The 14,356-nt window shown below is 35.9% G+C and overlaps 1 protein-coding gene across 3 annotated transcripts in view; it reads right to left on the bottom strand.

The window, feature by feature from the left end:
* Nucleotides 1-14,356, bottom strand: part of LOC126268149 (alpha-1,6-mannosyl-glycoprotein 2-beta-N-acetylglucosaminyltransferase) — a 429,035-nt gene that overhangs the window by 19,826 nt on the left and 394,853 nt on the right. For 2 of the 3 annotated variants that reach the window (XM_049973686.1, XM_049973687.1), the window contains 2 exons: nucleotides 14,136-14,296; nucleotides 8,873-8,980 (listed from right to left, as the gene is read on the bottom strand). In XM_049973686.1, coding sequence (XP_049829643.1) covers nucleotides 8,873-8,980; nucleotides 14,136-14,296 — 269 coding nt within the window. The remainder of the gene's footprint in view (nucleotides 1-8,872; nucleotides 8,981-14,135; nucleotides 14,297-14,356) is intronic. The other variant, XM_049973688.1, reaches the window with a different exon arrangement.

The raw sequence follows: 14,356 nt of genomic DNA, 5'->3' as shown, positions 1-14,356 counted from the left end.
GGCAGACAGGCACATGAACAAAACACACAAACACACACACAGAATTACGAGCTTTCGCAACTGGCAGTTGCTTCATCAGGAAAGAGGGAAGGAGAGGGAAAAATGAAAGGATGTGGGTTTTAAGGGAGAGGGTAAGGAGTCATTCCAATCCCGGGAGCGGAAAGACTTTATTTTTAATATATTTTTCCCATGTGGAAGTTTCTTTCTGTTTTATATATATATATATATATATATATATATATATATATATATATATATATATATATATATATATATATATATATATATTAAAAACAAAGATTCCAAGACTTACCGAGCGGGAAAGCGCTGGCAGACAGGCACATGAACAAAACACACAAACACACACACAGAATTACGAGCTTTCGCAACTGGCAGTTGCTTCGTCAGGAAAGAGGGAAGGAGAGGGAAAAATGAAAGGATGTGGGTTTTAAGGGAGAGGGTAAGGAGTCATTCCAATCCCGGGAGCGGAAAGACTTCCCTTAGGGGAAAAAAAGGACAGGTGTACACTCGCACACACACACACATATCCATCCGCACATACACAGACACAAGCAGACCTGGTCTGCTTGTGTCTGTGTATGTGCGGATGGATATGTGTGTGTGTGTGCGCGAGTGTACACCTGTCCTTTTTTTCCCCTAAGGGAAGTCTTTCCGCTCCCGGGATTGGAATGACTCCTTACCCTCTCCCTTAAAACCCACATCCTTTCATTTTTCCCTCTCCTTCCCTCTTTCCTGACGAAGCAACTGCCAGTTGCGAAAGCTCGTAATTCTGTGTGTGTGTTTGTGTGTTTTGTTCATGTGCCTGTCTGCCGGCGCTTTCCCGCTTGGTAAGTCTTGGAATCTTTGTTTTTAATATATTTTTCCCATGTGGAAGTTTCTTTCTGTTATATATATATATATATATATATATATATATATATATATATATATATATATATATATATATAAAGGAAGGGAAATAGAAAAAAATAATAGAAACTTATTTGTAAATTACCGATGTGTTAGAAATAAGAGATGTATACATTCTAAGAGTTCAGGAAGTACAAGTAAGTAAGCAAAAGGCTGATCACTAATATTCAAATCAATGAAGTAGTTTAAATAAAGTAAATGCAGCCTGTAGCAAAACTGACACCTGTTACCTATAATAATAACTAACAATTGTAATGATGAATGTGTTGGAATACTGAAAACTTAGGTGATACATACATGAAAGTTCATTATTGTATGAAGTTGCTTTTAAATTAAATTTTATGTAAATAGCTATCAGGGAATTGGAAAAGTGAGGCACAAGTCATTTTATGTTAGTGCAAAATCAACACCACATGCTATTGTTCAAGGACCCACGTAAATACTGTGATCCAGGAGTGGATCATAATTAAAGGCTCTGTGGTGGAGCCATCCCAAAATATATATTAAAATACATTTTTCAATAATGGATTGTTGTTGTTGTTGTTGTTGTTGTTGTTGTTGTGGTCTTCAGTCCTGAGACTGGTTTGATGTAGCTCTCCATGCTACTCTATCCTGTGCAAGCTGCTTCATCTCCCAGTACCTACTGCAACCTACATCCTTCTGAATCTGCTTAGTGTACCCATCTCTCGGTCTCCCTCTACGATTTTTACCCTCCACACTGCCCTCCAATACTAAATTGGTGATCCCTTGATGCCTCAGAACATGTCCTATGAACCAATCCCTTCTTCTAGTCAAGTTGTGCCACAAACTCCTCTTCTCCCCAATTCTATTCAATACCTCCTCATTAGTTACGTGACCTACCCATCTAATCTTCAGCATTCTTATGTAGCACCACACTTCAAAAGCTTCTATTCTCTTCTTGTCCAAACTATTTATCATCCATGTTTCACTTCCATACAAATACTTTCAGAAATGACTTCCTGACACTTAAATCTATACTCGATGTTAACAAACTTCTCTTCTTCAGAAACGCTTTCCTTGCTATTGCCAGTCTACATTTTATACCCTCTCTACTTCAACCATCATCAGTAATTTTGCTCCCCAAATAGCAAAACTCCTTTACTACTTTAAGTGTCTCATTTCCTAATCTAATACCCTCAGCACCTCTCGACTTAGTTCGACTACATTCCATTATCCTCATCTTGCTTTTGTTGATGTTTATCTTATATCCTCCTTTCAAGACACTATCCATTCTGTTCAACTGGATTGCAGAATTTAAATTATGAGGAAGCATTTCAGAGTTTTCTGACATGAATTCATGGAATGACAGTCAAACTAAAACTTTATATCCAGTATCAAGTGATCGTTTTTTTAACAGGCTGTACATTGAAATGCAACTTAGCTCCATGAAGGAGAGGTTTATTGATGCGGCTTCTACAGAGTACAGTTCTTGTGGACTTCAAGAAGGCGCAGTCTCTTCAGTGTAACTGTCCCACATCAGGTCTCCATCACAAGCAGACAGACTACCTTTGTGATGGAGAAATGGTTTGTGTCCTGTTTTCTCTGGAAATGTTTTATTCACTTTTGTGTTTTCATACAGGAGCTTTCTCTCTATCTCTCTCTCTCAATAGTGAGTTTGTTCCACTGTGTTACCATGCCAGGGAATATGCAACAGCTAATTTCAACATTGTTTGCTATGTCACTGTCTGACTTGACTGCAATTGGTTATTTATTAATTCATCCAAAAATCACAATCACAGCACAAGACCCATGAGATCACAGAAATGTCACGGTTTCAACTTATAAATGTTGCAGACTGAACACACCACGAAACTTCAAGCATCTCAGGCTTAGAATTGAAAACATGAAAAGTATGAACCATGCAGCAAAGCTATCATACACAGCATTAAAGATCTTTCCAAAAATGACTTTCACTACTATTTGTTGCAATAAAGTGTTGGGAAATGTGATGGTGTTGGATAAATACACTACCTATGATTATGAAACAGAAAGAAAATAAAGTATGTAAACTTTTAGCTGAACGCTTTGCCGACTGCTGGTGGTAATGTAAGGTGCCATAATGACTGTACGATACATGAATGCCATCCTCTGACTGATAGTGTAACCATATTGGCAGCATATTGTTGAGGCATTCATTTTCACGGACAACAATTCGTGCCCCCATCATGCACATCTTGAGAATGACTTCCTTCAGGATAACGACATCACTCGACTAGAGTGCCCAGCATGTTCTCCAGACATTATCCCTATTGAAGATGCCTGGGATAGACTGAAAAGGGCTGTTTATGGATGATGTGACCAAATAACCACACTGAGGGATCTACGCCGAATCACCGTTGAGGAGTGGGACAATCTGGACCAACAGTGCCTTGATGAACTTGTAGATAGAATGCCATGACAAATACAGGCACACATCAATGCAAGAGGACGTGCTACTGGGTATTAGAGGTACCAGTGTGTACAGCAATCTGGGCCACCTCCTCTGAAGGTCTCACTATATAGTGGTACAACATGCAGTGTGTGGTTTTCATGGGCAATAAAAAGGGTGGAAATGTTGTTTATGTTGATCTCTATTCAAATTTTTGTACAGGTTCCAGAACTCTTGGAACCAAGGTGATGCAAAAATTTTTGTGATCTGTGTATTTCTGATCGATAGGTGTTGCAGGTTTCCCCATTATGGAAACACAAGCTGCACCCACTATGATCCATTTCAAGAAAATTCCTTAAAAAAGGAGAAAAAGTAATTATTTACTGTATAGACTCTTACCTCAGTGAGTTATATGTCTAAAATAGTGATGCACAAACACCACTCAAGCTCCTGAAATATATTGTCTCCACTACACAGATATAATAAATGAATAAATTCGTTTATGGTATGATATATTAAAAACAAAGATTCCAAGACTTACCAAGCGGGAAAGCGCCGGCAGACAGGCACATGAACAAAACACACAAACACACACACAGAATTACGAGCTTTCGCAACTGGCAGTTGCTTCGTCAGGAAAGAGGGAGCACACACACACACACACACACACACACACACATATCCATCCGCACATACACAGACACAAGCAGACTTGATGTCTGCTTGTGTCTGTGTATGTGCGGATGGATATGTGTGTGTGTGTGTGTGCGCGATTGTACACCTGTCCTTTTTTTCCCCTAAGGGAAGTCTTTCTGCTCCCGGGATTGGAATGACTCCTTACCCTCTCCCTTAAAACCCACATCCTTTCATTTTTCCCTCTCCTTCCCTCTTTCCTGACGAAGCAACTGCCAGTTGCGAAAGCTCGTAATTCTGTGTGTGTGTTTGTGTGTTTTGTTCATGTGCCTGTCTGCCGGCGCTTTCCCGCTTGGTAAGTCTTGGAATCTTTGTTTTTAATATATTTTTCCCATGTGGAAGTTTCTTTCTATTGTATTTACGTTTATGGTATGAGATATACACAGAAGTTTTGGAGTAATGAACATGTGTGCTGGCATGAGTACACATCAAATAAAAACCATCTGTCTTATTAAAATTTGCTCAGACATCATCAGTGCAGCTGAAGACAGTGACTATAGGTATTGAATGTTTAGTTTCTCTGATCTTTCAAAGGAAGTATTGTCAATTTCATTGCCAGATGTACATGAGTTGTTAGTTACTTATCCCATGGGTCACATTCTTGATAAAAATTGATGATGTGGATGTGACAACAGAATAAACGTATAACACTTGTATACAACTAAATAAAAACTAAGAAAAAAATATTTTTATGGCCACATGCTGACCATTTACATGTCTTTTTTAACTGACTATCTCCACTTAAGAGTTCCTATATGCTACATAAGGAGTTGTTAAGTAGAAAGCTCTTTAATTTGCTTTTGAAAACATTACTGTTGTCTGTCGGACCTTTTATTTCCATGGGTATACTGTCAAAGAACTTGATAGCTGCATAATTCAGCCCTTTCTACGCCAAAGTTAGATTCATTGAAGGGTAATGTAGATCATCTTTCCTTAAAGTTTTGAACTTGTGAATATCTCTATTACTCTCAAACTTAGATGGATTGTTGAAAACAAATTTCACAAGTGAATGACAGTACTGTAAGTCTATGGTTACTGAACTCAACGAGAAGATTCACATGGCATGTCGGTGAAGTGAAATCTTCTTGAGTTACTAACAACATCAATCTGCAGTGAGTCTGATGTGTTTCAGATGCATAGTCTTCATGGGCAGTGTGTGTGCATTATAATGCATATGCTTGTGTAGTTATTGAATATGCCATAGTGTTAAATCCTGTAAAATTTAATGACCTCACCACTGCTTGTTTATTAGGGTGGAGCTTACACCTACTATCCCATGAGGTGCTGAATAAAGTCACTCCAATATTACTGCTTCTGCTACCAAGCTGGACTAAGGTTACCTTCCTTATTTGATTAACAAGATTAGACTTACATTTATAGTTTAATTGCTTTCTTAATTACACTGTCCCAGAAAGTAACTGCCAAACCGACAATGAACATATTTTCACAATTCATTGTATGCTTTTATCTTAAAAGTGCTCAATTAGTGCAGACTTGTTTTCTTGCTGATGTCTTAGTTTTGTTTATGTTCAATGTAACATAGCCATGCACAGTGCCATGTCTGTCTTATGTCTGATTTTGTATCATTTGTAAGAACACAATGAACTCCAAATTAATATGGCTCCTGGTTGACTGTAGTACAGAAGACCTCTTATTTTTACAGGTGGCTAGAGGCAGACTCAGTATTGTCCCTCCCCCCTCCCCCCCCCTCCCACTGCTCGTCTTTCCGTCTCTTTTTTTTTTTTTCAAATCTCCATAGAATGACCATTCTGGCGGAGGCTCTGACAGAATGTGGTACAAAGCAATATTATGTTTCCATGATACCTTTTCATAGTCATTTATCTTTCAGTAACTAGTTGCCAGCATCCAGGGACAACAGTTGGTCTTTAATGATGATAACAGTGCACAGAGCAAGCACTAAATGTGATGATGGTACTTCCTGAAGGAGTTTAGTTAGCTGAAAAATCATACCTCTAATGGATACAGAAATTAAGGTATTGTAAGGGCACTGAAGATGTGGGAACAAGAGAAAAGAAAAAGAATATAAAATTATCTTTCCCAAAATAGAGACAAGAAAACTTTTAAACTGGGGAAGGAAATCAGCTGTGTCCATTTCAAAAGTTCAAATCCAGCATAAACATCAGTAATGGAGGGGGAGGGGATCTGAAAAATAAAGGAAAGGGTAACAATCAACTTATAACCAACAAAAAATAAATAAGAAATCTTCTGGGAAGTGTGAAAGATAATGCAAGCATTTCTACTTCTGTAGAATTGTATTCCTTGCCACTGTGGCAAACCATATGTTGGAAGAGACAGCACTGTTTCTCACAATTTTAAACTGGACAAGTATGCAGAGCTCTGGTGGGAAGACAAATCTCCTCTAGATGAGCACAATTTGGGACAAGAGCACATAAAAAGACTTTGATTGTCTGCTTGGCAGTACAGTTGTGGGCCAGTATATTAAGGAAGCAACAGAAATGTCATTAATCAAGATAAGGGATTTTCCCTCAGTGCAGCTTTACAACTCACATTGAAAGAAATAATATGGGAGTAATATTGTATTGCTCTCTGTGCACAGGTAGAAGGTAGCCAGTGCAAGGTACCACCCATGTAAACAGAGTGCACTGAATTTGTTAAAGTGCCCTGGAGTATGTGTTATGGGGGGGGGGGGGGGGGGGAGGGGGGTACATACTATAGCACATCGAGATCATGATATACTTTGTTGGGTGATGGAAGGCGAGAATATACTTTCTGAAAAATTAGAAAAATCATGCAATATTTTATTCACTTTCTGATACAACTGGACAATAACACAACCCCTGAAAAATAGCCTCTAAGTGGAATATTTTATTGTGAAATATTTGAAGGTTTTTTGTGCAGAAAGTAAATGATAAATAGAGAAAAGATACTTCACTGTTTCATAAAAAGGATTAACTTTTTTGGGTAATAAGATGACATGTACCTTATAGGGAGCGCAAGTACTAAAGAAATTTGTGACGATGACAGTTTTTGTCTGTGCAGTGCATGAAATCTGCACAATCACCTCTTTAGAACCTTTATGACCCATGTATTTTCATCAAATACTGTCATTTTGTCCACAACAGAACAAGAAGTCATTGCACATGTTTATTGAGAATCTGTTCAAAACATACCAACATGTTGTACAAAATAATGCTTCTATGAATGTAACTGTCACTATTTTTAAATGTAATGTGATGCTCTTTCTTGCCTGAATGGTGTTGTAAGTGAGACAGAGGGAAGATTTTCATTTTATAAAGGACTGGGTACTTATTATCTGACTACAGTGAACCTATTTGGAATCAGGGATGGAAATGCCACATAATTCATGATAATAAATAGACAGTGGTCTTTGTAAAGTTACATAGAACCTTTTCTTAAGGTATTAAATAAAAACAGTTTCTGAGTGCTATAAGAGGATGAGTATTTTTGCCTAATATTTTGTGTACATATAGAAAGTAATCTAGAAGTAAGTCCCATAACTACCAGTGTGAGCAGGTTAGTACTAGACATAATTTGTTGTTACTGAAATGGCCTGGAGTGTCTGCTTCTGCCTGTTAATGTATGACTTCACTCAGTCCACACTGATCTTGAAGGAATGTAGGAGACTTCATACTTCTACTGGAACTATTCCTAGTATCTATGGTCTCCATGCTGAATTTCTTTAAACATGATATTTGAACTTACTGGGTGGACTACAAAAACATAACGATGAAATACAGACTATGTTTTCGCAGTATATAGAAGCTGTATTCCAAAGTGTAATTACTCCAATATTTTAAGAAACATATTTGTAACTATACTGGAATCAGCCACACCATAAAGCACTCAGGGAAATGACATTGTGGAAGTTCCAATTTCCATTGCTTTGCAAAATGGCTATCTTCAACTTACAATGCACTGAATGTGGTATAAATCCTTAGGAATGTATGAAATATTTTTAACAATAATGGAAATTCCTGGATGGATCAATATATAAAATAAGGAAAAGGCAACCACTTACCTATAACAGATCAATGCATGAGCACAATAACTCATAAGAGAAAACAGCATTCACACAAGCTTTCTAGCACTACATCTTTCTGTAGCAATAGTACAGAAATTCATATGCACACAACCACAAAGACATCCAAATATACACTCCCATGGCCACAGCAAGACTTGTTGTGCGGTGATGTGTTTGAATGTGTGTACTACTGCTAGAAAAGGAGCTAATGCTCAAAAGCCACTGTAAATGCTATTTTCTGTTACATGTTACTGTGCTCCATGCATTGATCTGGGGTAGGTGAGTGGCTGACTTTCCCTCATTTTATATATGAAAGATTATTAATGTTCCCAGAACCAAATTTTTTCTTCTTGAGATCTACTACTTCACCATCCTTATTTGTACACCTTTTTTCTTCACCATTACTAGCCATCAGTCATCATTACTCCTTAACATGAATATAATTGTTCTGATCTTGATATTTTCAACCGCTCCTATTTGCAAATTTATAAATTAAAAATAGAAATTTCTCCTAAACTTGCCTGAATAGATTAGAGTATGTCTCAATTTAAAAGTTATAAAGTAAATTAATTTATTTGTTTTCATGTGCAACACACAAATTCCTAATAATACTACAGCCAACATTCAATTTTTGCTCTTATAACTAAGTCATACTACGTGCATGAGTGCTAAAAGTATTCTACAAATGTAGTTCATTATCCAAGCATAGTTACATACATAGCATGTCAGTGAATAAGCCACAAGAATATTGCAACATGCAGACTTGCAGGGACTTTACTGTCAAATGGCAATATTGGCTACATTTCGAGTGCCATTGTTAGCCAGCAATCCTATACCTTCTGGTAATGCTGATAGAGAGAAGGGAGTATCTGGAAGCCCCAGGATGGAGGAATTGAGCCTGCAGAGAAAGACGGGTGGCGTTTCATGGCTCTCAGAGCCTCCTTCTGGAATGTAAGAGAGACAACACAACATACACACACACACATATAGCAGAGGCAAGTGAGAAAGTGAATCAGCATGACAGTGCATGGAAGCTGAGTGAAGCTGCTGCTGAAAAGTTATGTTTCAGTGACAGTTTATGTATGTTACAATTAGGAAAAATTAATGGTGATCTCTACAGTAAACAGCAAATTTTGTATCTTACACAGATTATTAAAATACAAGGTAACTGAAGGGGAACACAGATTAGAATCAACAGTGCAACAGTTATCTGTACATTTACAAACAATCTCATTTGTAACCAGGAAGAGGGGACATATTATAACAAATGTTGTTTATACAGTTATATACAGCTTGAAATATCACCAAATAGAAACTGCAATAGATTTAAAAAAATTCTAACACAAAAAAGCAGTTTGCAAGCAAAGTTTGAAAATATTGTGTCACTATTAAAAGCTGAAGGAAGCTTAACATAAAGTGCACAACACATATCAATACAACAATTTTATTATAGAACTGGAAATCATTATATTAAGATGTGTATAAAAAAGAACAAGAAGTCAAGCACTAGTGGTGAAACATAGTTTCATCCAAAACCAAAGTTTCCCAGAGTAGTACACACAACACTTATTGAATTACTGATACTGTAAGAAGTCAGAGCAGAAATTACATGGCATGAAAATATCCAAAACAAAACTATTGGAATGAAGTTAGCATTGCTACTGAGTATTTGTCATCTCCCCTCACTCTCTTGACTTGTGATTCACAGCAGGTTAGTGGTATATGTTAGTTGCAGTATCAATGGAATAATGAAGGGCCATTACTGACTGTTCTGTGTATTACAGAACTGTGCATGTTTCCCTGGATTTGTCAATAGAAAATATTGTAATACTATTGTGGTTGAAACAGAAGTATTATATTACTTCATGTAACCAACATGTTTTAAGTAATGGAGTTAAAGAATATTATTTATTTTTTAAAAACCGGTTCTTCAGTAAACTCTCTTGTCTCCCCCTCCCCCTGTCCAAACCTCTCAGTTCATAAAAAATAGTTGTCCTGCTTACTAGTGGCTTTCTGTTGTCTTAGGTCTTGAAATGCCAATAAAAAAATTCTTATTGGTTTTAATTTTGAAGACTCAACTTTTGCAGGTAAAAGCATTCCTTGTGTTCTACATTTAAGCAGTTTCCATAAGTAACACTTTATATTATGTTATCAACAAAAGAGAAGAAATTTCATTTTTTTAAATGCGGAAATAAAATGAAATTGTTCAAAATGTTAAGATGAAATTAGTCTTGCAATCATTCACATGCACTCCTATATGTAAAAAACATTATTACCAGGGATAACAGGAGATTACAGTAGTCATTTGATCAGTCAATATAGTACTGCAAACCTTATATGATTAACAACTGATGCTGCGCAACTAGGGTATTCACCATACACTTATTTACATGATATGCATTCCTTAAGCAAACACTGAGTGATTCAAGCAAAATAAAATCTACAATTTTATATATCTATTTAATATTGTTTATTTATGTGGTTATATTTATGTAATATTATGTACTCATAAAATTCAGGTATATAATCAATATTGTTTAATGTTCTTATATGACATGAGCACTGTCATGTGATGTGATGGAATGTTCTTGCTGAATTTCATAGCACTTAAGAATATGTATTATATTTATTGGACTTGCATGTCCTAAATCACAATGTACAAATTACTTTTCTTATGCATTATATTTATTTTAATGTATCATTAAACTTAATTTGAAACCAGTTTTAATATCCTATTATAATTTGACATATGTATCTTGGCAAAAAGGAAGTCTTTTACCGGAGTACCATTTAGCTTAGAAATTGTGTGTGTTCTAATTTTAAGCAGAACAACTCTGGAACCAAAACAGATTGAGACAAACTGGAAAGTAATCTCAAAAGCAGATTGACCTTTGATTCCCAACTGAACTTGTTGTTGAAGAACGACAGTCTCATCCTTTCTGTCTATGGCAGAGTGCAGCTTTTATGCTAAAATACACTCATGCAGATTTGTTCATTCTATTCTCAAAATTTGTGTGTGTTCTATGTATCCAAGAGGCATTAATTTACAATTGTCCTGAATTAAGTGCAGTAAACTTCCTGGTTAATTGCTATAATAGGAAACAAAGTACACGACAGAATATCTCAGAACATGAGCAGTAAGTGAAGTAGCCATTTCATCAGTCTTAAGGTACACTGATGGCCCTGTCTTTTTGATTCATGGATAGGAATGCTTGTAAGAAAAATTAAATGATCTTGATGAATTACCTATTAAACAAAAGAGGAGTAATTACAGGTAGAAAATTAAACAATGACATTCTAAGCAAGTGGCGAAGATTAGAGGGAAGGAGGGATTGACATGCTGAAGATTAAAATTGAAAAAAATACAGCAGAAGTAATGAAAGAAGTTGTATTAATAAATCCTTAAAGCAAGCAACTGAGTTGCCTAATTCATATCTAGAGACTCAATACATTGTATATTCATCAGATCAGAAGGTTTTTGGCAATTACTGTACTGAATCTTATGCTTTATTTAAGTATTTTTTATATATATTTTTCCACATGTGGAAAATATATGTGCGAAACACACACTCAAGTTTCTTACAAAGATTACACCAGAGCATACTACTGGTTGACTGTGTGCAGTTTGTTCAAGACATGTTGAATGAGTTTTTTTTGGGGGGTGGGGGGGGGGGGGGGTGGTTGTGGAGCAGAGAAAGCCAGCTCCACTTACCCAAGCCCAACACACAGACAACAATGGGAATAGTGGTGGTGCAGGGGTACACATGCTGCCCTTACCTCATACAGCTATGGCACTACACTTGTGCTTACTATCTTGACAGGGGACACCATGGCATTCACTTGGTAGTGGCTATGTTATGCTCAAGTATTGTATTGTTACATCAGCAATTTTGCCTACAGCTGCACACAAAACAGTCCTGGCCTGCAGTCTATCAACTTCCACCAGCTTAAATATATCAGAAACTAAGAAGCTCTCATTCAATACATTGTAAACAAAGTTGCAACATGAAATACATATTTCTAGTATTAGTAACCTGTTTCACACTAAATACTTTGTTAGAAATAACATTTTCTGTGGGAAATATAAGAGTTAATGAACATCTGGAAAAAAAAAAGATAACAAAGAGGGCAGTTTGACTGATAACTGGTCACGCAAAATTTAGATAATCAAAATTGTGAAGTTGTGGTTTAGATTGACATACCCCAGTCCAGTTGAACCAGGAAACAAATAGAACAAAGTATATGTGGAAACATATACAAGATACTTACTTCCAAATTACAAAATTTAATATTAAAATATTTTAGGTAGTCGGATAATTCATTTATCTGACTTTAAACAGTAAGTAGGTGAGTGAGAAGCTCTTTTACACTATGAAAATTTGCCACGTATTACATACTATGCTCTTCTGAATAAACTGAAGGTAACATGTTGATTCTTGCCATCTTGTATTCAGCATGTCTATAAGTAATGATTTAAAAATAATTATACCTGGTAAACTGTTTCTGAATTTTTGTGAGAAACTTTAAATAATAAAATTTTAGATTCTTTGTACATCGCCTCCTAATGAAACATGATATTTAAGACCTTCATTTGTCTGTGGTTTTTGACAGCATAAAACCAGCACATTCTAGGTGCCTGGAATCAGATGTGTTCTTCAGCAAGAAAGAGTAACACAACACACATGGCAGTGTCTCCAGTCTACTTGACATGGGGCACTTATTGCTGCAACACAATCTGTGGTGGAGAGTTTAACACTGTCTTTTAAGTTGTACTTCAAGGTGTTTAATTATTAATTGTACATATTCTTTTTAAAAAGTTTCAATGCTCAAAAACTGCACATTTGAAATTGAAGTGTAGACCACAAGAGTACTGGAAAAAGAGGAAACTGAAGCACTTGAAATACTGAAATATTAAACTATTATGTTAACTGAGGATATACTGCAAGGAATATTTGAGAAAGGAAGTCCACAGGAAAACCTTACCAAAGAAGTAAGAAATTAATGGGACCTATACTGAACTATCCAATATTGGTCACCAAAAGGACCAGAATAGGAAATAAATTCTGACTGTAGCCCAATTCCAGTACATATCACACAGATTGTTGAGCACATTGGATGTAGTATGCATGCAAACATGAGCAGATAATCTTAAGTTAGGAAAAATGAAGGCTATTACCAAAATAGTTGAAAGACTGACAAATGTGTAGAGGTACTGTATGTACAAGATGAAGTAATTAAGTAATATGTGAATACATTTTGTAGACATGTAGTAAGGGCAGCCAAGTTGATCAGAGTAAGAGATATGAATAAAAGGACTAGCACAGGAATAGATTAGCATAAAAAATATCAGGAGAATATAAATGCAGTTTTAAAGAGGGTATTAAGAATGCATATTGATCTACATTTTTCCGTCTTGTTTCAGTTTCACAAAAATACAGCTACTCTGTTTTGCAGGTTTTTGTTTTAAAAATGAAGTTCTCATAAGAGATGAAATATCAAGATCAAGAAATAATGTTGTAGTTTTGTGAGGTTTTTGTCAGTATTTGTTGAAACTCTTCTCAACGCACATGGGTGCATTGTACTTGTGTCTGAAAGTGAATCTTTGTCTTTATAAGTGATTTTACTTTTTTGTAAAGTCTCCATTGTACAATATGGAGCCAAATTACAGATTGTTAGCCTTTTTACTTTTATTTTAGGGAAATGATCTACATCATAGCAAGTGATCCCCAATAAACTTTTACCATTACATTTCCAGCTGATCCAATGGTTTCTACAACCTTTGAAAATGTTTGTAAGTATAATGCAACTAATCTGGTATTTCCCTGCTCTCAGTTGGCAATTTATGTATTCACATTTCATTGACAATAAAATGCCACTTGACAATAAAATGCCACTTGAAATACTACCAGGTTCAAATGTTTTGAGTATATGGTCAGTTGATTCCAGGTCAGTGAAACAATGTATTTCTAGCTAAGTTGGGATACCACATATAATGATCCAGATTTAATACATAAACAAATATTCTGATAGAGGATGCAAATATATTCATTTATCAACAATATTCTTAACAATTTAAACTTGTAAACAAATATTTCTTACTTTCTTTGAATCTCCATAATAATTGTAGGTTTTCAGGTACGTGCCAAGGGAAAGAATGTTGCACCTGTCACAACTGACTTTACAAGTTCTTTCCATGAGATGCATGACATGAATAAAGTCTTCAGCAACAAAATGATCCTCCTCTAGGAACAACACCATCCCTGTAACAATGCACATAGTTAACCTGAAACATTCCTACACAAAAAGTTCAGAGGTCTATT

Source organism: Schistocerca gregaria, chromosome 4 (assembly GCF_023897955.1).
Source record: "Schistocerca gregaria isolate iqSchGreg1 chromosome 4, iqSchGreg1.2, whole genome shotgun sequence".
NCBI classification, from domain to species: Eukaryota; Metazoa; Arthropoda; class Insecta; order Orthoptera; family Acrididae; genus Schistocerca; species Schistocerca gregaria.
This window is presented reverse-complemented; position numbering and strand designations above follow the sequence as displayed.